Source organism: Perna viridis, chromosome 4 (assembly GCF_037379345.1).
Source record: "Perna viridis isolate PV_CMFRI_1.1 ecotype Kerala chromosome 4, ASM3737934v1, whole genome shotgun sequence".
Taxonomy (NCBI): Eukaryota; Metazoa; Mollusca; class Bivalvia; order Mytilida; family Mytilidae; genus Perna; species Perna viridis.
In genome coordinates, this window is record NC_142448.1 from 51,295,792 (window position 1) to 51,322,294 (window position 26,503).

The following is a 26,503-nucleotide window of genomic DNA, read 5'->3' on the forward strand; positions in this document are numbered from 1 at the left end:
TTAATTTCTTGCAAAAAAACCTTTAAATTATTTTTAAAAATTTAGGGTTTGGGGAATGCGCAAGGCACGCCATCCCTTGATTTCGTGCTTACTATTCTTTTGAGACGCAAGTCGCCTGATCGAAATTCAGTTTCTTTCTTTGCCTAACGCCAATATCAAAATGGCGGTCACACGACTATGCCGGATGAAATCGTGTCTCATGTGTTACATGTAAACATATCGCTTCGTAATGGAATGTAGAATATTTCAAGTAGAATTAACATAATTTCACTGTATTGCATATTTTTTTAGATATTACTTGAATGTTTGAACTAACCGTCCTTTAAATCCTTTAAGGCAGGGGGATCCAGAAACTTTAAACAGGAGGGGTGCCAACCGGGGTTCCTGAGAAAAGGAGGATGCTCGGACATTAATAACCATTTTCTCAATTTTACACATGGAAATGACATATTTTCCTAAAAAAGGAGGGATCCATACCCTCCTGCATCCTCCGGGATCCGTCACTTATAACAAAAGTAGTCGCAGTGCAGGGGCCACAAAAATCTTTTATAAATACATATTGATTCACGCATTTACACACAAAAATTTCCATTTTTGTCGATTGATAAAGGGTGCTACCCCTTTGGATCCGTCAAAGATTCGTCTCAGCTTCCAACAACCTGAAAGCTGTTAAATACATGTGCACAACACCCCAAACCTTCGGAAATCAATGCCACATCAACACTTTTTTGCAATTTATTAGTCTTGAACGTGTTACACTCTGTCGGGTCCTCAGTATCAGTAAAATGTTAGGTCATTTAGTTGAAAACATAGACGCTGAAGAAATATATTTTTCAGAGATATATGTCAAGATTATAAAAGAACGTAATTCTGATTCTCGATTACATCTTGACATTTCTGTATTCGATGGGTATGAATGTTATCTGATAATCTGACTGAATACAAACACACTATCTCAGACACCAGTGGCTCATTAAGGAATCAAGTATAGTAGGTGCATAACTCATGACTCTAACAAACTTACAACGTAGTGAATCTATAAGATAAATTAAGAAATAAAAAAAAATAATACGACAGAAGTTCTCAGACTGAAATGATGTAGTTTGCTACATGTACATGCAAAAAAAACTAAGTGTATTTATATTCCGGATTTATATATATATATGATTCGGTTGTTTGTGCAATTACTGAATTAATGTTAATCGAAATACCTCGACATGTTTTATTATTCTTTTCAATAAAATCGTCTAAAACATACGCATGCTACTTGTACATGTAAATATTACATTGCATTTGTAGGCTTTATACAATATAATTTGTTGAACAGGTTGTGTTATTGAATCTAACAATGATATAAAAATAGCACAAAACAACCAATGATAAAGTAAACTAAAAGGTACATTACGTGGCAATGTTTTTTAAAAACTGTCCTGTTAACTGCTAAGGTCAGCATTTTATAAATAGAACGGATTTGTAAAATGGATTCGGAGGAATACAAGGATAGATTTTCTTCCATTGCTAGCCATGGATTTGTTTCTTTGGGTGTGGCAATGGGGCATCAGCTTGGTTTATTTAAAGCACTCCGGAATTTCAAAGAATCTGTCACAACACAGAAACTGGCAGATCAATGTAAGCTGAAAGAAAGGTATGTTACGATCGATGATAACGAAACGTGTGTGCATTTATACGTTCTCCAGGAAACGAAATTCAATGTTTAGGCCATCCAGAAAGCGGGAAGCACATTCAATTTGAAGATCTAGAGAAATTCAATGGAAGCCAAAAGTATTAGCATTTTACGACTGTTGATATTACATCTGTCTTTCTATGCTTGTAACTGTGACTTTCCAATTACTGTAATCAGCAAGAACTGTTGTTTCTCTATTTTTCGGTTTCTCGTTGTTTTCAATTTGCATGAACTCGACTCTTTTATTATCAACGCGTTATTACAGATATGTTCGTGAATGGTTAGGTGGTATGGTAGCTGCCCAGCTCGTGAGCCTGTCGGACGATGACAAATTTTATATACCAGAAGCCTGTAAACCTCACACAGAAATCAGCTTTGTGCCATCCTTGCTTCCGATGATCTTTGAAAACTATAAACAATGTATTCAATGTTTTCACGAAGGCGGCCCAAAAGGTATATTGACCTAATTATTTCGTTTTAAGAACACTCGATCATTCCTTCTTGAGTGTTACTTTTCATGCAAGGAGTGTTGTACATGTACATGTAAGAACTAATTTCCTGGAATACCAACATTTTAACAATAAATTTATCCAATTAAGCGTTGTCGATAGAAAGTATCAAAGAGTAATCAAGGGAACCAAGGCCGTAGCGGTAATCAAAAGAATGTAATCCAGGGATAAAGACCAGAAATGGAAAACAGACATACACAACAAAGAACATAAAGTAACTAAAATCATACATACAAAGTAACAAAAGCAAACGAACAACTCAAAATCTCGTTCGACGTACATTACAGACAAAAAATTTTTTGTGTACCTACATTGTACATTTATGTAGGGATAACGGGGCGACTGACCAATAATAAACGCATCGGGAGACGCGCTACCTTTCTATCAAACGTTCATGCATCATGCTGTTGCTTATTATCCTATAAATCTTTTGTATAGAAAATTTAAAAACAAAACCAGTAAAGACGTCGAGAAAAGCATAATGTTTGGACGCTCTTGAACCGGCCATTAACTTGCACATTTTTTGTTGTTGTTCAACTTATCAAGAAAACCAGTTTAAAAAAAATGTTTTTTTTAGGTTTTAACTACTCAAACAAAATTGACTTAATGTTGTGGATGTCTGAAGAAGGACAATTAAGGCCCCAGAAGTATATAGATGAAGAGTTATTCCCCCTTGGCTTTAAGAAGAAAGGTACGTGTTAATGTTTTATGTTATTCATCGTACGCGCATATATATATATATATATATATATAGATAGATAGATAGATAGATAGATAGATGTCACAGCGGTACAAGTTCGAGTCCCGCGGAGGGAACGACCAACAATTTGCATCTGCAAATTTGACAGTTTTAACATCGTTGGAAATTTTTAAGACCTTTCCATATATATACATATATATAACGTCTCAGAATGTGACGACTCTATTCACTACACTGCTCCATCTGATCAAATTTATACAGGGAAGATAACGTAAACTTATGGTCGTTCCCTCCGCGTTGATCCTCTATCCTACATAATAACATCTAGATGAACTGTCCCGTACTACCATACATCGTGTACTAAGTTACAGCCCTAGATTATTCCTACGAGGAGGAATGATCCGGCCAGCGGAAGCTATATTTTTATATAGCCTAGCTGGCCGAGTGGTCTAGGGCGCCGGACTTAGTGCAGGCGGTGTTGCCATAGATGTCACAGCGTTACGAGTTCGAGTCCCGCGGAGAGAACGACCAAAAATTTGCTTCGCAAATTTGACAGTTCTAACATCGTTGGGAATTTTTCATACCCTTCTATATATATCATCTCGGCTTCCGGATTTTTTTCTGTAGCTATTTTTTTTCCAAAACAAAAGAAAGATGAAGATCTATTTCATGCATCATACAATCATACAAAAATAACTTTATACATGTACATGTGTTCACATCAAATAACAATTTACTTTCAGATGTAACACCCTTTCTAATTAGATAAAAATGTTTGTCATCTCATAGACCTAATTTTGTTATGTAACTGTTACGTAATAAACCTTTTTTAGTGATTTTCTCGTTAATTTTTATACTGAAATTAAATCACAAGGAACGACTTTTACATTTTTCGGTCTATTTGAAATATTAACCTCAGTGCCAGTGGTGTACACTTAGAAATAACTTGGTATGTACGTTATTTAGTTTGCACCTACTGATTGAGATAGGTTCCTTCATAGACCGAAAAGTATAGCAGTAATTCATGAATACATATACTAGCTGTGAAGGAGTGTAATATGTTGGCAGTTATTTTCCTTCTCGCCGAATGAAACCGAACAAAAATTTGGGAAAATTCGTAACTACTTATCAAAGCAGACGAAAGAAAGGGTGCCGATACACATTTATAATACTAAGGCATTCCATATAAAAAATGTATTAAGGGGGGAGGGGGGGGGCGCTCAGGCTATTATTTGGTCATTTGTGTCTAAAATTTTGCTCAAGATTAACAAAAAAAATCGACAAGAAAATGCACATTGTTTATGCTAATAATGAAACACGTATGTGGTCCATCAAGACTTGAAGACAAGTTTATTCGTGAAGCTTTACGAATCTACCTATACAGTGTATACACGTTAACTGCAAAATTATATATGCATGCATAGCGGATTTGTTCAAACACTTGTTAATAAAAAAAAATCGTTGCGATACCGATTTTTCATACCGCAACTATTTGTTATAAGCCCTCAAAATATATTCATTGGCTTTATGTAGATCACATAGCCCGTATCGCATGGCATGACACGTTTCACGTACCTTGTTTATAATTCATTATCCAAAGCTATTAAAATACATGTGTAAGAAAATAAACACTCACTTTGTGTCTTTACATTTATGAATAGAAGTCGTTCAACCGACATTTATCCTTAATAGATTCGTTACATTGTACATTGTATTAGCGGGGTAGTATGTGTAATATATACAGCACATGTACACATATATTTCTGCTCGGATGAATTTTGGGTGAATTAAAAAAGTCATCACTACAACATGTGGACGTATCCCGCAGTTAACCCGGAAGGGTACATTTCAATACACTCATTTTTTTTTATTCAAAGCGATATACATTTTAAATTGTTTATAAAAAACAATGTATTGTGATTTTGTCAAATTTAACACAACAGTGACAGCTACTATTGTTTTTCTTTAATTTTGTTTGTTTGTTTGTTTGTGTTTGTTTTTGTTTTAATTAAATACATGTATTCAACTATCATTTCATACATTCTCTAAAGTTCAAAATTAACAACAAATTAAAACTAGATATGTACTTCTATTGTATTTGCATTTATTTATTACACACCTACTCTTACTGACTTTTCATGAGGATGGGGTAAAAAGCCAAAAAGTAAGGGAATCAACTGTCTGTAGAAATAAAAGAAGGGTAACATTTTTTTTAAGGGGCTAAAAATACAGTACTTAACTATTAATGATTGTGTGACTTCAATTGAGCGAGTTCTTTGGAACGTTTACTTATAATCTGAATGTATTGATAGATAACATTATATTTCTATACTTCAAAAATAGGGGGGTGGTCATTACCTTTTACAATTTACAAGAAATGACTAGGAAAAGATACATTTTTTAAATGATCAGCATCCCCAACGCCGCCTTGTAAAAAATATAAGTCCCTAAACAACACATGTACAACATGACTCTAAAATAAACCATAAACCATACACCAAACACCGTACACCAACACCATACGCCATACACCATACACCAACACCATACGACAACTCCATACACCATACATCAACACCATACACCATACACCATACATCAACACCATACACCAACACCATACGCCATACGCCATACGCCAACACCATACACAATACACCAACACCATACCATACATCAACACCATACAGCAACACCATACACTATACACCATACACCAACACCATACACCATACACCAACACCATACACCATACACCAACTGACTGTGAAAGATATTATATCATAAACCTTGTTGAAAAGACGAGACTAGGACATTTATTTAGAACAAAAATGAGATAATTTTTTTTGGAGATAATTGTGCATTTTTAAGTGTCAGTTTTTCTAGGAATCAGGCAGTGGGTGAAACCTGGTATGAAAGAAACCCCCTTTTTTGTAAGTGTCATTTGACTATTTGCATCATCAGAATCCAAGAAAAAAGACATGATTAGCAAATTGAATTATAATTTCATCGAAATGCACTGAAAATAGATATTTCAAGAGCTGCGGATAACTACGTCAAAAACCTCATTTTTCTAAGAGTCGATTGAAAATTGTTGAACAATACTGTGATGCAGGGATCAAAATAGTTGCCTTTTTTTTTCAAAAAGAGAAATCACTATTGAGTGATATTGTCAGATCGTTGGGATTTTAATTTGCATGTTTCTGATTTTTTTTTTTCATTTTGCCTGCTTGTTACAAACTCTTAATACTTAATATTTGTAAGACCTTGCTGCACTTCAAGTGTTTATATTTATGATAAAAAAACAATCTGCATTCATTATGTATCAACACTCCGCCTGTAAAGGTAAAGTATCTATAACAGTCTGGAGCAATTTTCTGTAATGTCCAAACGCACTCTTTGAATAATTTTGTAGTTTAGTTAACACCTGCAGTTTACTCATTTACGCTCTAATTTCAAAGTACACGCCTGTGTAAGAATAAGGTAAAAACTAAATTTATCAGTCTTATTACAAATCATAAAGCACATTCTTTCATACAAAACGGCGATGAGTTTATCGACTTTCATCCATAGATTTATTGATAAATAATACGATTTTCAAATTATTGTCTTTTTTTAACCTTATTTTCACAGAGACATTCGACTCTTAATTGCATTCTTACGTAAAAACAAAATAATTCTTGAATATTGCAGTTTTTGATGGTATAGTAATTTTTTTAAATATACTCATTGAATTTGATACTAAAATTGAATTATAAGAAATGGCTGTTATATTTTTTTCAGTCTATCTGAAATAACCTCAATGCCCTTGGTGCATACTTGGAAATAAGTTTCTACACAGTTTCCAAGTGTACACCACGTAATTGAGATTATTTTTTCATAATATGACATTCATTCCTTTTACGTTATTTTTTTTTTGCTTTTTTTTTCTTTTTAGATGACATTAGTAATGTTTTAGATTTTGGTTGTGGCTCTGGAGGTATTGGATTTCGAATAGCCGAACTCCTCCCTAAAGCTAAAATTTATGGAATTGATATTGACAAAGCAGCCATAGAAGAGGCCCAGAAGACCCAAAAGGCAAAGAACATTCAAAATATTGAATTTATACTGGTTAAAGGTGGTGAAACGACTCTTGGGAATGAGTTATTGGATAAAAAATTTGATTGGGTTGTGATGTTTGACGTACTTCATGATTTACCTGACCCAAATCCCTGTATAAATTTGGTGAAGAATGTGCTTAAAGAAGATGGCGTCTTCACCGCTTTTGACACACCGGTGCATTCTGACCCTAGAAAGAATATCGGTGATTATGAAGCTGCCATGATGTATTTTATAAGCAGCATGGTTTGTCTACCATGTAGTATGTCACAAGAACCAGCTGTCGGTCATGGTGTCGGCTGGGGAACAGAAAACCGCGCAACCTGGATTAAGGCCAAAGGTTTCAAAATCTTAAACGAAGAAACAAATTCTATTATCCACTGTCAAAAGACAAAATAAGGCACGAATGACGTTCAGTTTAAAAAAAAAATTGTGTGTTCATCTTCACATTTTGGGAGAAATGCAGTGGGAAAAGGTCGCGGAATAAAGGATATAATTTAATTTTCTATGCTATTTTCACCTTCATAATTTATCGGCATTTAATGGTACTTTATTAGTATACTTTGTTTTTATTTTATGGGAGATCCTGCTACCATCGAACTCTTCGATGAGATCCTACAATTTTCAACCAAACGGGATGGGGGGGTGGCATTTTGTAGAGATGCATTTCAGTATAGTGTTAATATTGTTTATATATCTAATGTATAAAACCCCTAAATGTGAATGATGAGCAGGAAAATTCATTTGAGGTCCTGTTCCTGTGCACGTGGAGCAAGCTTTAACAGTGAGCCCCTAGACTGTATGTTCTTGATAGACTTCTCAGATGATTTGACCTAATGCTGTAGCTTCCATTGTTTCTTTGTTACTTGAACTGACATCACATGTCATTGGGCAACTTGGTGGAATTTTTCAAGGAAAGAGGTTGTTTTCCTTATCGATGCACCAGACATATATTCGTATTTTATCGGTTTGATCGTGTATTCTTTAGATTCTGTATAAATGTATAATTTATGAGATATAAATGTATTAGTTTTATTGTTTTATCGACTCCTGGAATAAACGTATCATTTACGATGCCCTTATTCTTATTACGGTTTCATTATTTTCACTCTTACATCCATACTACATTTAACCATATTTATTGAATTATCCTCAATTAAAACAATTAAATGGTATTTGTACATGTACAAATTTACAAAAACTTAAGATTCCTGTAAATTCATACATTGAATGACAAATATTATTTTTTCCCGACGCAGTCGCCATAGTTTCGCTTTTTACCCTTTGACCTTAAGTACGCTCCTCTACGATAACGCATGTCACCTGATCGCAATTCTGTTCCCCTATTGGCCAAATAGTGATAATTTAGTGGCGTTCGAAAAATCTATATTGAAAATATAAAATTGCGTGCCATGTGTTATTTTCTTGAATGAAATGTAGCAACTTAGAAGATAAAAGAACATACTTTTACTGCGTCGGCTAAAAAAAAATAGTGCTTGTTTAACTTTGCTTAAACTTAAGTCGTTATTATACCCAACACTGACACGGCTCCTGTTTCTTTTAAAAATTAAAAGTGAACACATTTAAAAGAGTATAATCTAACACACCTTGTCTCCTGTATACATAGAAAACAGGACAGATATGGTGAAACGCAACAAATGCACCATCGTATAACCTTTTGAAGAGTAATCAAGGGAACCAAGATTCTAGTGGAAATCAAAAGAATGTAATTCAGGGACAAAGAGCAGACATGGAAAACATGGACACACACAACAAAGAACATAAAATAACCAAAATGATACATACAAAGCAACAGGAGTAAATGAGCAATTTGAACTCCGCTTTTATAAAAACTGGGAGCATTGGCCAGGTGTATAAAATATAAAATAGTAAACACCAACAGAGATCACCAAGAGGTCTTCAATAAGTGTAAACACATTCAAGTAAGCACTGAAAGGTTCTGACTACAAAAGTAATAAAATCTACGCTAGAAAATGTAACATAAGGATGACACCTGTTCAACACAAACTACAACGTCGGATAATGACATGAAGATACATGAGTAACCAACAGTGTCGAACACTTTTGACATTAGAGCAAATTCATTCATTACTTACCAAGTATCATGTTGCAAGCGCAAAAGATAGCTTTGAAATAGTAGACAAACATCCTAAATGGGCAAAGTCAAATTAATCACCATACAAGATGTGCCATTATCATTTTTTTTTAAATATAAAAAAAATATGCTTAAATTAGAAGCAATCATAGCGCGATAAATTGTGTGATAAAAACTAATACGTATACATTACAAATACATCAAATGACGTTTAAAATCGGTAGAATAATAATAAAAAAAAAACAGCGGTTGCATTTTTATCACAAATATACTGCTTACTTCCCATGCATATTCTCCATAAAATTTCCAACATCCACGATGTTCCCATCCGCATCCCCATCAAAATCCCCTTTCAATTTTTCCTATGCATATTATTACAAATTTGAGTTAAATTTTGTTTTTTTTTAATTGTTCACCAGTGAAACTACTGTTTCTTTTTATACCAATGGGATATTATTATCAATAAATACTTTTAGCCAATTGTCCTACTCTTTACTCCAAAGCTCCCCATTTCCCATCCACCATAAAACATATGGAAGTTGTCCTAAATCGAGTACTGTAATATAAAAACGGGAGTGTAAACTAAAACTAACGAGGCACACAGGAACTAATTTCCAGACAACTACAATAAAGTTATACAGAAGCGCAAAAAATGAATAAAAGGTTGTAATAAAAAAGTCATAAATTTAATTCCAGTTATGCGCGATGATGTACACATTTAATGCATTATGAAGGTAATAAAAATGGCGATGGTTTACAAAGTTGATAGTCCAAAAAACATCAGACAGTCAGTATATGAAGAAACTTGCTAATGATTGTCAAATATTGACATAAAATATTTAACAAACTGATTCAAAAGCGTGTAAATCTATAAACGTTCAGATCGGATGGGTTATACTATGAACACCGGAAGTGTTATATACTCTGTTGGATTTCAAGTAAATTAGCAATAGTAGCCTGGATACCAATAAGAACTGGGAACATGGACCATGTACCCCGGTAGGGTAAGCGTCCTCTGCCTTTCCAGAAACACCATCCGAGTTTGCTAATAAAATGTCACATCCGGGGTAAGGAGGAAAAGGAAGTGGAAAGGAAAACTATGGCATAGTGAACAAATCCGTTCTCATAGTGCAGATGCATACACAATGATAATACAATTCCGTGCTGAAATAAAAAAAAAAACATCTGAAGTGATGACTTTAATCTTGTAGCAACATATTCCTGTTTAAGAAACCTGACTGAAAGATGTCTAGCATTGTACAAAACGTCCGCGCTGTTACGATAAGCTCTAGCAGAATGTATGAGTTCCATATTCTGGAGCTGAAGGAATGTTATCACCGATAAAAAGAAATTCGGAACTAGAAGTGATAGCGTTTGTTGTTTATTTTGGTCATGAGGTTTCCTTTTCATTCTTCAATTTCTAAATGTAAGTCAATATATGAGACTGACTTCATAGTGTCTGTAGTGTTCTTTATCTTAAGTTCTTTAGAGTAGATGCGATGTAAAAAATTCCCGAAACTAGGATTGTTTTAGGAAAATACGTCATCTATATAGCAGTAACTGAGATCAGAGAATTTTGCTAAACACTGTTATTTCTTATTGATTAGATCGGCTTTAAAGTCAGCCTCGTGATATGAGAGGATTAGACCAGCTATAGTCTATATAACAATGAAGTAGGCTCAGAAACTGAAGTGTCAAGACTTGTTTTGCGAAGAGAGTCCGGTGAATCGAGATGCGTAGAGCAGAGTCAAGTTCGTTCGAATGCGATGAAGTCCAAGAGGTTTTTCCATGAAAGAAAGGACGATTATATTTCGATACAACATGTATCTTTGATGATGTTTACTGGCGATGGCCGTGACTCCTTATCTTTCTTGGATTTAATTCGAATAAATGTATCACATTTAAGTTATATTTACCTGAAATATTTACCATATTTTTATATTGTCATTGAATCCGAATTTTTTTTTCAAGAATATGAACTTCCACAGACAAAATTGTGTAATATTGTTGAGTGAATTTCAGAGATTCAGATATTTCTTAAAGGCAGATAAACTAAAGACACGTTATTCGAGTTCGAGGAAGAAAAACAAGCTATTCATTTGAAAAATAAAACTTGAACAGCATTATATATATACTTAATCAAGGATTGGTTGAAGCCTTAATCAGGGATTGGTTGAAGCCTTACTTAATCAAGGATTGGTTGAAGCCGTACTTAATCAAGGATTGGTTGAAGCCTTAATCAAGGATTGGTTGAAGCCTTAATCAAGGATTGGTTGAAGCCGTACTTAATCAAGGATTGGTTGAAGCCGTACTTAATTGTTAGTTTACCCAGACAAAAAGTGCTGAATTATCCATCATGCTATGCTGGCATATATAATAAAATAAATTGTCTATTTAAGTATATATATATATATGTGTGTAAAGACAAAACAAAGAAATTACCATCTATTTATATTTGTTATTGTACGTAATATCAAGTAGCACTTTAGCAACGAATCATGCAGAATGTCATTCATGGTTGGAAAGCCTTCATATTTTTTTTATTTTTGATATTTTGTTAAAAATGTTATAGTAAACAGAAATTAACAAGTGACTATTCATACACACCTTGTTATGAGGAGATAACAATTTTATATAATGTACTATATAATTCGAAAATCACTCCGCAAATGACACTAAAAATGAATACAATAGATTGAAAGTGGTGGATTTTCAATGTGATCATTTCCTATGAGCAGACATTTTGGAATGAATAATGAATACATTTCATTATAAAGACCTATAAACCATCCTAATGCCAAAAATAAAAATATGTAGGCTTTTTAGGGTGTATCACATATTACATAATTTGCTCTTCTTTGGGTTAGAGAAATGAATGAGGGTGGAAGAGTGAATCGGTTTAGAATTTCAAAATGAGGACAATGTAGATATTGGTTTTAAACTTTTCATCTATGCTAATGTTATGTTTTACTTGACATCTGAAAATTCGAATTAATTGATAATGTTTTGATACACAAAATGCAAAAATGCAATTGGATTCTTTTTGGGAATTAGGACTTTTCTATATGGAAGAGTAATCAATGGAACCAAGGTTTTAGCGGTAATCAAAAGAACGTAATCCAGGGACAAAGACCAGACATGGAAAACAGACACACACAACAACAAAGAAAATAAAGCAACTAAAATAATACATACAAAGTAACAAAAGTAAATGAGCAACTCGGACTCCACTAAAAACTGGGAGCATGGACCAGGTGCAACGGTAGGATAAGCGTCCTCTGCTTTTCTAGAAATACCCGCCGAGTTGCTCATAACAAGTCAAGTCCGGGGTAGACAAACGAGGAAAGGAAAACCATGACCCGCTGAATAAATCAGTTCTCATGGTGCTGATGGATACACCATAACGATCCACGTTTTGATGATGACGACCATAAAACTTCTGTAGTGATGACTTCAATCTTGTAGCAACATAACCCTGTTCTAGAAGCCTATTTGTTAGAGTTCTAGCGCGATACAAAAAGTCTGCGTAGTCCCGGCAAGCTCTGGCATAACGTATGAGTTGTGATATGAACACTCCATACGCAGGAGCCGAAGGGATGTTGCCACAGATGAAAGGAAAGTTAAAAATTCTGAATGAAAAGTCATCACGTTTGTCGTAAAGTTTGGTCAATAGTTTTCCTTTACCATCGATTTCTAAGTGTAGGTCAAGATATGAGGCTGACTTCACAGTGTCTGTAGTATCTTTTATCTCAAGTTCTTTTGGGTAAATGCGATGTATCAAATCCCCGAAATTAGAATTGTTTAAAGATAACACGTCATCTATATAGCGGAAACTGAGATTGAATATGGAATTTCACAGCAGGGGATAGAGGTTTGAACAATATGGATGTGGAATGGGATGTGCATCGATTAAATGTACCACGCACGATATTTAAGTTATTTTTCTACTACGTAAAATAACAAAGCCATAAAATGCTACGATGTCATAAGCAATTTCTACGTCAACCTCTGCTGGCGATTACAATTTTCCATTAAACAGACACTTTTGAAATTCGAACTAGAAGCTTGTAAGAATGGTAACAAGAGAAAAAATATTTAAACAGATTTAAGCATCACGCGAGTTTACAGCTTAATTATTCTAAGGAAGTTTGCTTATTTCACATCTCTAAGGATTTACGTAGCGACTTATTTTTCATATATGAAAAACGGCGTTGTTTATATATTCAAGCTTGAACATCTCACGGTATCCCTTTTCAGTATGATTATTTTCTGAGTGCTTCATTGTTATGTGAATATTACCTACAGATTCATAAAAGAATGTACATTTACTATATTAAAACATCCATGAAATTATGAACATAGGCGTGTAAATTCAATAAAACGCATCTCCTTCACATTTTCAGTGCTATATACGTATAGGTCAACGAAAATGTAGCTTCATGCACACTTGTATTACAAACTTGATTTAATGCGATATAATGGATGAGTTACAAATTTGCACGTTAAAAATATCGCAAGTAAGAGAAAAAAACATCGTGTATCTTAATCGAATAGCCCGTCACTTAATATTGAATCTAAAAATAAATCATTTGAGCGTTTGTTAACAATGGAAAAACAAAAGTTGAACGCGTACTATGTCGATTTTTCATCTCGCCCAACCTGTTTCACGCAACCGAATCGGAATGAAATGAAAAACTTATCTGTATCTGAAAACAATATGGTGCATATGCCGACTTGGACAGATAAACAAATTTCACCGCAAAATAAAATTATAATATGAATTTCTTGGCAGGTCTGACGAATCATTTCTTTTTCCAGCAAATTCAGGATAAATACATTAATACAAATATGCTTGCCAAGAAAAAACAAACAAACAAACAAACAAACAAATTTGTTGCAATTAACAGCTCAGGAAAAAGCATTTTGTAGTTGAGTTGAAAGATCTCAGTAAACGATCACGTGATTCCCAGGGGAAAATCTCAATGTATCGGAGCTAGAAAATCGCTTATTTTTAGAACCTGTTAAATCAATTTAAACATCATAGAAAACGTATGATGGCAATGTTTGATTTTTGGCCATTTCAGAACAACATTATTGTGGAATGTGACTTAAAAGTTTATTTAAAATAAATTGGAATAAAACGGCCTTAACCGTATTGCGAAGTGCATTTATTGCTTAGTTTATACTTTGCATTATGATTGTTAGTTAATGACGGGTTTCACCCGGAAAACTGGAAAACGTCATCATCCATGTGCTCACTAAAACATTAAATATCTATAGAAAAAAAAAGAATCATAACAAAACCAAATGACAAAACCAAATACCAAAAACAAAACAAACTAAAAACCAAAACGAAAAAAGACAATATGCACCGATAGGGTAAGCGTTCTCTACTTGTCTAGGTTATCCATGAGTTGTCCATATGTCATATCCGTGGAAGACGAAATACGCGAGAAAAATCATGACACAGTGAATCAATCGGTTCTCGTGGTGCTGACAGATACCCCATAACGATCCATGACGATGACCATAGAACTTCTGTTGTAAACATATGCTCATTCTATCGTAAAATTAAAAAAAAAACTAATAGAAAAAGTTATTACAACCTATTTATATGAATAATTATATTTATGCAATACGTGAATTGCAACTTTGGTTGATAAAAAAAATGTGTATGGTAACCCAAACATTGTATATCACTGATTGAAATAATAATAATTTTTTTTTTCAGAAAACAGTATTTTTGAAGTGACCTATATATCTATTTCTATTTTGGCTATTCTCAACACTACTGTTTTCGTTACCTTATTATAACGTTTTACAGATCTGGTATGGTATAAACTTCATACTTATACCATATACCATCATCCATTCCCAATTCCTCATTGTCCCCATCACATTCGTAATTGATAATTTCCCATTTCCCATAGAAAAATCCTGATCCACCATAAAATATCCATTGAATGTTTACTATCAAACATTTACATTTTCAAGTTCAATTTTATATTCTAGATTCCTCAATATTTTTATTATTATTTATATTCAGATTTGATGCATTTCTTCCTGTCAATAAATATTTTTTAAATGAGTTGCTCATCCTCCCCATTTAAAATTCCATTTTTGTATACACTGACATATTGTCATTTGTCACCTATCGGCAGCAAAAAAAATTAGAAGATTTTTAGGAATTCTCGAAACAAGTATCTGTGTTTCATGTATATGCTTCTATCATACTGATACATTTCATGTATCACAGATATAATTCAATATTTTTTATACGCTATTGCAGCCTATTTTACTTTTTTGTACGTCCTGTGCATGCACAAGCAACTGTACATCATAGACAAAATTAAAATACTTTTCAGTGTTTATCACGTGTTTATTTAGAGAAGATTGTCAATGACACTGGTATTCGTGTAGTGATTCAAACAGGGATGGACCGGTGTTTTTAGCTCAAGTTTGAAATTTCATGCATGGAATTTTTTATTTTGCACAATTTTTACTCTCGGCCTTTACTTTTATTAAAACAATCAGTAACGTCAGTAAAACAGATTTCATAAGATTAGATGAAAAATAAAAAGAACGGTTTGTCGTATCACTTTATTCCCACATACGTTTTATTGAAACGACGTCCTGACAATCGAAGGCTGCTCAGTTTAATGCGAGTTATTCCGTCTTTGACACATTGATCACTTCCGCTTTATATGCTATCATTTTCTTTCAAAAAATCATTAGAATTAGATGTTAAATTCACCGGGACAATTGAATGATCACTAATGTTCTGGAGAGTAAGACTTCAATAAAAAAGAAATCCAAATATCTTTTTAGAATGAAGTGCATGAATCTCAAACCTTTATAATTTGTAAAACGAAAAAAATATGTCCACATTAAGAATACAACGGCACTGTTATGCTGTTCTGTCATGAAAATTGAAGACGAAATCTTGCATACTTTTACGATTTCCGATTTCGTACGTATATAAAACTTGTGCTTACATTACTTTTTTTTTATTCGGTTCCACGTTTGCACACATCTCTTGTGTAAACCTTTTTTGTTAATCTTTAATGACTTAGAAAATATAATTAAAAAAGTTTGAAAAACAAACGTCAGAACGTTCCTGTATATCTTTTTTTCTGCAAGTAGATACGTATATTTTTCTCTGTCTAAAAGTGAAAAATATCTTCGGAAGAATAGAAAATTCAAATGTTCAAATCTATTTGAACCGTCAGCATTTCTAGCATTCCTGATGGATACAAATATCGGGCAAATTGTGTGAAGATTTGATTCAGCGCGCATTGTTCTATATGTTCTATACCCCTCAGACAAAGATTTACAATTTATATTGTCAAATACCGTGTTTTTGTTGTAAAGTTTCCGCCAAAAATTAGGTTTAATAAGCGAAATATTGAATATTGAATAGTCGAGAACAGTGACCCCTTTTTGTTTTTTAACCATTTGATATCGCCAAATATAAATCAAGGAATTGGAATATAACATTTAGATTTGAAAGCGTTTTTATTACATTGATGAACACATGATTTGAGATGTTGATTTTAAGTCCGATTCTTACTTTTGACCACGTTTTCCTAATTTTCTAAATGAGACGGCTAATATGCAGAATGAACAGAGTTAAATGGCGTATGCAGTTTCGATGTTTGTCTTCAATAACAAATGATAAAATGTTATTCTTGTGACCTGTACACTCCACGAATCTATACGAGCAGACATATTTTGGAAGTCGTCATCTTCTAGTAACAGACCTGTTATTCGTCTGTCAAACCGGAAATTCTTCCTCTTTTTTAGCGCAGCTCCTGATAATAAAATGTATATAATAGAATGGTTTGATTCATTTTCATCGTCTTTTATATTAATACGGATATAAATTGATCTTACATTTCTGATATACAACAAATTCTTGTACAAAAATGAAAAAAAAGTGGATTTTGGTCAAATAACATTTGAAATTTGATGAATAAATCACTAAATAGTAATCAGATGAGTTATTTGTCATTAATATATATATGATGACTGGGTGATGGATCGTTAAAAACGATGCGCAACATAACAATAAATTATATAAACGTCTAAATATGTTCAACATCACCAGAAGATGGTAAAATTTAAAATGAATTTTTGGATAACTGATATTCTCCTTCAGCAAACCAGACATTCTAAGTCGCCATCTTAGATCCGCCGGACACACCCAGGAGGATCTCCACAACATTGTTGTAACGATCATAGAACATAATAAGAACTGGTCAAAATGTAAAAGAGTATCTCGGGAAAGCTTTTGGATGAAGAAATTACAAACAACTTCTCCAGATGGAATAGACGAGAAAACATAATTCATTTTTAGGTCTTGGTCTAAGGCTGGTACAGCACTACATGCTATACATAAATACGCCATACTACTATATTTGAACTTTTTTTTAAATTGTTTTCAACAGTTAATTTTTACTTTTAATTTTGATAAAAAGACCCCCTTTGCTATTTTCATTCCGGCTCCTTATCAGTTGCTTATGTGAGCCTTTGATGAAGGTACAATCACCCACAGTGTACGCGATTCAGCTTCTGAATCTGTTTTGATCTTGAACTTTGTGAGTTTTATTCTCGTGAAATTATGAGAGTTTTATGCTCATATAGTTTTATGAGGTTTATGCTGAAGAAGGATATCAGTTATCCGAAATATTTAATTGAAATTTTACCAGCTTCTGGTGATGTTAAACATATTATATATATATATATATTTGCATCAATTATTGGTCAATAGAACTGTCTTATAGCTGCATGATCGATTCAAGTACTGTAGTTCTTAGATGCTTTGCGACTGAGTTTCCAAAACTTTTTCATTGATGAATGATGATCGTATACTTGGTTTGAGCGAGATGGCAACATGGCTGTAGGTATAACGAGGTTTATTTTGTCCCTTACAACATCTGATACACGATTCAAACAACTCCCTGAACTCCCTTTTGAACTTCTCCTGAAAGGAGAAATTAATGGCTACAAAAAAAAAATAAGCTAATCGACGATAACCAGAGAGGGTAACTTTTGTACTGATACATGTATATAATGACGATTAAAAGTAATTCAAATTGTTGTTTGGTATACTGTAACATCAAAAGAACGGTTGAACCCAGACAGATGACGTATTGTGTATTTCGATTTCCATGCTCTTAACTCATGAAATTCAAAATCGGTTTTGCTAAGAAAGTAAGAATTCATTTGCTTAAACATTATGAACAATAATCTGACAGGAATGACAAAATCATTGAAGCGACCAGGACGCATTCAATTAAGGATTAAAATTATTAATTATCCTACACTTGCACATTCATAAGTTTTACTAGAAAACGAAGGTTTTATTTCAAACGCAACATGCGTTTCTGACTAGAAAATATATTTGATTGCAAAAAAAAAAAATAATAATAAAATAAATAAAAACAAATACCCCCCCCCTCGTCCAAATAAAATCTTCCCATCATCGTATATTGCACATTCTCTACGTACCATGGGATACATATTATCTGTCTCCTTATTCAAAAATATTTGTTTTCAAATTTTACTTTACTTACACCATGCAAAGAAAAATGATACATGCTCAGTTGATGAATAAAACAAACAAGGTTCGTATGTTAAACTTACATTCAACAATCCATAGATAAATGGGTTGAGACAGGCATTGCTCATTGCTAACCAATTAGCACAAAGCCATATGACGCTAATGTGCTTAAATCTGAAACAATTAATAACCAATTAGCACAAAGCCATATGATGCTAATGTGCTTGAATCTGAAATAATAATTACCATTGTGTACGTCCAGATCAAAAGAATACGTAGCATACCTCCACGATAATAAGGACTTATACATGTTATATTGATTCTGAATTTTTGAAAGACATTGAGTAAGATAGCGGGTCAAACTGATTGTATGTTATATTTTCCCCTTCAAATAAATGACAAACGATTGTGAGGGGAAGACCCTTCATTATATTGCTAAATATTTTCACATATTTCTGTTGCTATTACAGATTTTTATTGTTGATATTTGATGGTCAGTAAACACATAAAATTTGCAAGTATACCTTTTTGCTAATCATTCAACATCCCATACATTTAACATCTGGAGTAAAGGGGAAAACCTGCTCGTTTAACAAAAAGGGCAGGTAAAATTGTGGTGATCCTAGTATCGGTATATTGTTTGATACTATTTAATGAACGCATTTTTTTCTAAATACTAACAACTTGACAATATAATTTCAAAAAGGAACATGCGCGACACTTGTTAAACACAGTTTATCTTAAAAGTGGAATTTACGTAGAAGAAGTACGTACGAATTGATAGTTTCGGCGTAGTAAGGCATGAGTACATTGTAGGTCTGTAAAGGAAGCCAACACACGGCAAAAAGACAAACTACTACTATCAACATCTTTACGACCTGCAAAAAATATGGAAATCAGGAGATTATTGTTTAGTTTTTTTTTTCTAATGGAACAAAAATGAGTGATTTTGAACATAGATACATATTTATCGATCCACAGTACTTATTTTTAAAATGTCTCAGCTTAGGTTCCCCTTTTTATACAACAGTTTTATGCTACTTAATATACTATTCTATAACTGATTATAACCAAAGTGAGGAAATTCAATTTCTTTTTATCCTTATGTAAAAAAAACTTCCATTGTGCCATTATAATTGTAAAAAAATGTTCATTATAATTTAATGGGACATCCGAATTAATGCAATAATATTTGTAGCTCTAGTTAGCGTTCATGAAATACAAAAAAATGAACATTACGTTATGCTGTACATGTGTTTAAAGGTGGACCTCTCATCAGAAGTATTGGATTAAAAAACAAAGGAATATCTAAATCCCCCAAAATATTCAAGAAGTTTTCAAATACAAGAAAAAAAAAGAATGAGAAACTCGGTCTCCACTAACAACTTGGACCATGGACCAGGTTCACCGGAGGCGTCCACTGATTTTCTAGAAACACCCACCGAGTTGCTGGTAAAAGGCAAGTCCGGGGTAGACGAAAGTGGAAGTGGAAGGGAAAACATTAAAACGTTAAACAAATCGGTTCTTATAGTGCAGATGAATTCAACGTAACGATCCACGAGTTCATGATCTCGACAATAAAACGTCTCTAGAAAAAGTTGTGTATTAAAAGTTAAGAGCTTTATTTCTAGTTAAATACTTCGGTCACTATGTTTACGTACAGTTGATGCATTTTATCGATAGTGAGATATAATGCCTATTATAGTGGTTATCTTTATTATTTATATGTTGTATCAAATTTGTATCGTTCAGAGGAGACTAGATGCAATTAAAATCAAATAATAAACAAGTCGAATTCACCAGAGAAAACAAATATTCCTCTGCTTGATACAGCTGTTTCCTTGAATTTTCACTTTTCTATATATGATTTAATCTAAAAATGAATTATTGTCGTTAAATAGGTTTTATGAATATTAGCAATAAAACAAATGATCAAAATACGATATTTTATGTTTATTTCTCGTTAATGCGGTAAATGATACCTATCATGCACATTAATTTGTAACCATTATGTAAACTATGATTTGAAACATTTTTTTCATTGAATCTAAACATCCAACAGTTTATTATCACTTGTAGAATTATCCCGCTTAAATATTTTTGTCTGTCCCGGTGTGAAATATTATACAATAATTCGTAAGCTTCATAAATTGGTGTTGCGACCGATTTATCTCTCCAAGTCTCCAAGAATTGTCATTTTAATTAGGTAATGAACCATAAAAGCAACTTATTCGAAAACCAACGAAAAAAAAAGAAACTGCATAATTAAGATCATTGCACAATGTACGAGATATACGTTGTAAGAATTGGTAATTTTGAAAGAAACAGAAGAAAAGAGGAATGATAACATTATATTTTACAAGTATGTGTTTAAATCAATCAGTATCTCTCATGATCAAGACAGGGGAATTTGTCTGTACCTTCTGTTCATGCTGTTGGAAACTATTGACTATAGTCTCAAAACAGTAATTGGTGTATCGGATTGGTGATGTAAGAAACGAAAAACAAAAGGTTGTACAATTACACACAAACAGGACATTTGACATGAAGACTTTAGTACCTCTCTGTAAAAGAATCCGGAAAAATGTGTATACGGTATGGCACATATTGAAAGTTGAAAGATATTTTACTGCATTACCTTAGTATTTTTATCTCATAGCCCCAAAAATAACAATAAAAGGGCTTGTTAAGTATGGTTTCTCAAATTATTGATTCGTCAAATAAAGTTGAAAAGCACTATTTTATATTTACCAGAACGTTTAACGTCACAGATGCTTCAGGATAGATTCAAATAGCTTTTGGTAGTTTTCTAGATGTTCTGAAAATATATATATGCCTAAATTGATGGGTCACTCATTTCCTGATTCTTACACAAAATGGTACTTAAAAGACCATAGCCTTGTGAACTCTTTACAAATAATTTTCATCACATCTTTAATATGAACAAAGAGTAATTTTGTATTGTAATTCATTTGCAACGTCGTACTTTGTACATATATAAAATTAATTTTGTAGTTTGTAATATTCAAACATAACATTCAAGCTTCGGATTTCAATTTGAACTGCTATAAATTGTTTCATTTGTCTTTGTTATTCCTTTATGTGTAGTTATGGAACATCTTAAGTATACAAAATACAATATAAACTGTTGTGTTTTCAATTTGTATTATCTCATAATGGCAGATTGGAATGAATAGTTGTACATTTCATTATAAAGACCTATACAGCGACTTTATAATATAAATAAAAATGTGTAGTCTTTTTTGGGTGTATCAGAAACTACAGACTTTGCATGCTTCTTACAAAGAATAATACTTAATGAATAAGTGCGACAGCAGTAACGTGAGCAGCAATTTTAATATAATGATCACGCGCTGTATCATTTATAGGGTCATTTGTCCGAAACAAAATGTACCGAAAGTTTTATTGTGTAACTTATCGTTTTCGCATTATACCAAATTATCTTCTTATACTATTATGCATTCTGGGTCATAATTAAATGGGCCCTTGGTTGCCCGACGAGAAAAATGCACCGAGAGAGTTTACAATTATATATCCGAAAAAATGGATATTTTATATAAAAAAGTTCAAAATGATGCTGCTGGAAATGAAACATTCAAAAAGTAAATTGTTATACATAGTAAAGAAGCCTCGGGTAAAGTAGGGAGAACGAAAATTGCATCCTAGTCATCAAATGAAAGCATCGGATTCGCCCGAGTATCTCGGCTTATAATTCTGACAGCAAAACTAACCGAAAAATTCCAAAATTTATAGAAAGAGGCATTTGGTTTCATTACACAATATTGTTCAATGCGACGCATCCATGGGTATTCCCACATCATGTTTCTTCCCCTCCCTGTCCTTAAACCAAAAACTAAAAAAAGAAAATAAAAAAAATTAAAAAAAAAAAAACTGCCCCAATTCAATATTGCTGCATGAACGTAAATGATTATTCCTAGGCATGAAATAAAAAAATTCACAAGAATTTAGAACAGATAAACACAACAGACAATAAAAAGTAACTTAAGTAATACATACATAGTAACAAAAGCAAATGAGCAACTCGGATTCAACTAAAAACTGGGAGCATGGTGCACCGTTAGGTTAAGCGTCCTCTGCATTTCTAGAAACATCCGCCTAGTTGCTCATAAAAATTCAAGCCTGGAGTAGTCGAACGAGGAAAGGAAAACTATGACAGGTTTCCAGAAACCTACTTGTTAGAAATCTAGCGCGATACAAAAAGACGCCAGAAATTGCCGAAACTACGCAGACTTTTGTATCGCGCTAGAATTCTAAAAATAGGCTTTTGGAACAGGGTATGTTGCTATAAGATTAGAGTCATCACTACAGAAGTTTTATGGTCGTTATCATGAACTCGTGGATCGTTACGGTGTATCCATCTACGCCATGAAAACGTATTTGTTCAATATGTCGTAGTTTCCCTTTCCTCTTTCGCTTACCACGGACGATTTTTTATGAGCAACTCGCCGGGTGTTTCTAGAAAAGCAGAGGACGCTTACCCTACTTGCGCGCCTGGTCCATGCTCCTAGATTTTAGTGGAGGCAAAGTTGCTCATTTGCTTTTGTTACTTTGTATGTATGATTTAAGTTACTTTATGTCCTTTGATGTGTACGTCTGTTTTCCATGTCTGGTCTTTGTCTTTGGATTACATTCTTTTGATTACTGCTATAACCTCGGTTCCTTTAATTAGTCTTAATTTGTCAGGATCCACATTGAATTAATGCAACTACGGGTGTAACAAGTGTTGTGGAAAAACTGCAGATCCCCTTTGCCTGCTGTGAGTATAGAAGTTAAAAGTTTTGAAAGAGGTTTGGTGGTACATGTTGGAGGTCCAGCTATGTAACTTTGTTTGTATGGACTCTAGTAGAGTTAAGGAATCCAGTACATAGACGGTAAATCTTTGGTAAAAAAACGAAGCACTGATTTATGGTTTTCCACAAATTCTTCTTTGGAGGGGATGGTAGCGAAATGTGTATGTCAAAGCTTAACTGAAGGTAAATTTGTACATTTGACTGAACCCAGGTTCGTACTTTAATTTTAGAGCTTTATTTATATTACTGTTAAAACACTTTTGCGGTTGCTGTAAGTTTTGTTTGCTGTTTTTAACATATGTAAATATATGAACAAGTTATTCATCATTTGTTGTGTTGACATTTTTATCTTTATAAAATACATGTACAAATAATTGTATAGCTCTACGCTTTATTATTTATTTAGTGTCAGTGTCGAGCAGTGGGTTAACTATGGTTTGAAAAAAAAATTAAAATTCATTAATAAGACAATATTTTCCATATATTTTGGTAAATTGGGCTATACTTTCATATAAATGCACTGAAAATTAACGTTTGAAAGGTTGATATCTCTGTCAAATAGATCTCCATTTTGTAACATTCTTTGGAGAAATTTCTAAGCAAATCCAGCAATACAAAGATGAAATAACGGTCTTTTCAAGTAAATCAAGTAAAGAAAGCATCCTTGTGTGAATTTGTTTTGTCAGATCGGTGAGGTTGTGACATGCATGTTTCTAATATTTGCCATTTTCCCGATTCTTACAAAATCCTATATTTTAAATTGATATCTTTATTTTTATAAAATAAATGTATATGTAATTTTAGAGCCCCGCGTTTCATCATTGTTATGTTTGTTGCTTTTTGTTATCGTTTTGAAACACATGTACAAGTAATTTCATTGTTACCAGTTTGATCTTTTGTTATGTTTGTTGTTTTTATTTTTTTAAAATATAAGTAAAAGTAATTTGTTAACTGCACGTTTTATCATTTGGCCCGTTGAAGAGAAACACACTTTAATGTTCAATGTTTAGTTCACACGTTTTTAAGCTATGAGTATTAATATATGAAATAACTTGCAATTTATCATAGCTTAAAGAGTAATCAAGGGAACCAATGTTATAGCGGTAATCAAAGAGTAATCAAGGGAAACAAGGTTATTGCGGTAATCAAAAGAATGTAATCCAGGGAAAAGACCAGACATGGAAAAGAGACATACACAACAAAGAACATATAGTAATTGAAATCATACATACACAATAACAAACGAAAATGAGCAACTCGGACTCCACTAAGAACTGGGAGCATGGACCAGGTGTACCGGTAGGGTAAGCGTATTAATGACGAATAAAGAAGTAACAAGTGTTGTTACTCAGAAGTATATATTATGAATCGCAACAGACATATTTACTTCATGTAATTACGAAATTCCATATTACAAATAAAGAATTTCAATAACAAATATCTGACCCTATATAGGCAATTGATATTACTTTTAACTAAATTTGAATCTTTATTGAAGGAAAAACCTTACCTTTCGCCTGTTAGCGATTCTTAAACTACTTCCTCTTGTATTATGTGTTCTTGCGTTGTTAGGTACGCCTGGTAACTTGCTTCCCCATACTCTTGCGGTGATCCGAACATAGGAAAATGTTAAAATAGTGAGTGGCAGAATGTACTGCGTCAGAGCAAGATACATGGCATGGAATGTCAAAAAGCTGTGAGAAGGATATTTTGCGTTACAGATCTTCTTAAGGATAAAATGTGAACTGGTAGAAACATACGCTTTTCCTATTTCGAAATACAAAGCTGCAGGTATTGCCGATGCGATGCTCAAAATCCATATAAAAATGAACAATACAAAGGCAGTTCTTTTCTGAATGCCAGCTTTCAGTGGAAATATGACGGCAATGTATCTATCTAATGCTATCACAGTCAAAGATAAAACACTTACATTTACTGATACGTCTTTCACGAATGGAGCAACTTTACACATAAAATCAGCTGCAGTCCATTTCTGTAATATTGTAGCATGGAATTGAAATGGTATTGTAAATAAACCAAGCGCGACATCTGACACGGCAAGGTTTGCAACAAGTGTATTTGTCACTGTGCGCATATTTTTCTTTGATACTACAACTATGATAACAAGTATATTCCCAACAATTGCCCCTAATGCAATTAGTCCATATAGTACGGCAAACACAATCAGGAGTTCCCCAGAAACTTTTTTGTCTTGATGGTCTAGAATAGTCTGCATCAAAGTTTCATTTGAAATATTATAAAGTTCTTGAATGACACTATGTTCAATATAAGCCATGTCCAAATATCCAGTCTTTAAATGACAATGAAATTTATTTCATGCATATCACGCTTAAACTTTCTTCTTAATTGCAGTATTTTTATATTCCATTAAAATCTTACAAATAACTGAAGTTATCACAAAGAGGTTCTTGATACTAAATATCGGTCAAAATGAATATAAAATGAAATGCCGATTTTTTTATAAACCAATGATATCTTCCAAAGACACACCAACAATCGATAAATTGGTCTAACACAACAGCGCCTGGTCGTTATCTGTACATATCTGAACCAATGCAATGAAGGAAAGTGAGTTGAGAAATGATCTACTGATTGTGAATGCTGATAATATGTTTTCAGGATTATACTATTTAAAACTTAGGCATTTTGGATTGTAATACTATTTAACGTTATGCAAAACCAAATCAGTTTTATCTTTAAATACAATAGGTTTGGCATTTGGAAATGACTTTTGGCATAAGGATTAATAGAAAACTTTCCCGTATCGAAAAATGTTTCAATTCCTGCAATCATAGAGTCTTAAAAGGATATATATATGTAAATATATTATCTTAAATGAGAAAACACATCAAGTGTGAAACCAAACAGATGGTATAATACTGTTTGTTGATGTAATTAGTAAGGAAAGAAATACCTAATATGCAATATTTGTGATCAATAAATGTACATCATGCTGATATATGCTAAGATGTAACTAACAA

General features: G+C 33.1%; 2 protein-coding genes across 2 annotated transcripts; one reads left to right on the top strand and one right to left on the bottom strand.

The window, feature by feature from the left end:
* Positions 1-1,373: 1,373 nt before the first annotated feature.
* On the top strand, positions 1,374-8,065 carry LOC148620456 (uncharacterized). The gene is made up of 4 exons (XM_088581353.1): positions 1,374-1,645; positions 1,950-2,137; positions 2,771-2,884; positions 6,831-8,065. The coding sequence occupies exons 1-4, from the start codon at positions 1,479-1,481 to the stop codon at positions 7,388-7,390; spliced, it is 1,029 nt and encodes a 342-aa protein (XP_088437479.1). The 5' UTR covers positions 1,374-1,478; the 3' UTR covers positions 7,391-8,065.
* Positions 8,066-16,622: 8,557 nt separating this feature from the next.
* LOC148620457 (substance-P receptor-like) lies at positions 16,623-25,797 on the bottom strand. Its single transcript, XM_088577105.1, has 4 exons — positions 25,012-25,797; positions 19,444-19,547; positions 18,753-18,843; positions 16,623-18,090 (listed from the first exon to the last, which is right to left on the bottom strand). Exons 1-4 carry the CDS (start codon positions 25,795-25,797, stop codon positions 17,920-17,922), a joined length of 1,152 nt encoding a protein of 383 aa, XP_088433231.1. The 3' UTR covers positions 16,623-17,919.
* Positions 25,798-26,503: the final 706 nt, after the last annotated feature.

Excerpts from the sequence above, each read along its gene's own strand:
- LOC148620456 (XM_088581353.1), top strand. The coding sequence starts at position 1,479 with ATGGATTCGGAGGAATACAAGGATAGATTTTCTTCCATTGCTAGCCAT. Across the intron at positions 2,138-2,770 it reads TCACGAAGGCGGCCCAAAAG|GTTTTAACTACTCAAACAAA; the intron begins GTATATTGACCT and ends TGTTTTTTTTAG. Across the intron at positions 2,885-6,830 it reads CCTTGGCTTTAAGAAGAAAG|ATGACATTAGTAATGTTTTA; the intron begins GTACGTGTTAAT and ends TTTTCTTTTTAG.
- LOC148620457 (XM_088577105.1), bottom strand. The coding sequence starts at position 25,797 with ATGGCTTATATTGAACATAGTGTCATTCAAGAACTTTATAATATTTCA. Across the intron at positions 19,548-25,011 it reads GAATCGCTAACAGGCGAAAG|GTCGTAAAGATGTTGATAGT; the intron begins GTAAGGTTTTTC and ends TATTTTTTGCAG. Across the intron at positions 18,091-18,752 it reads TTATCTATGGATTGTTGAAT|GAGAAGTTCAAAAGGGAGTT; the intron begins GTAAGTTTAACA and ends TTCTCCTTTCAG.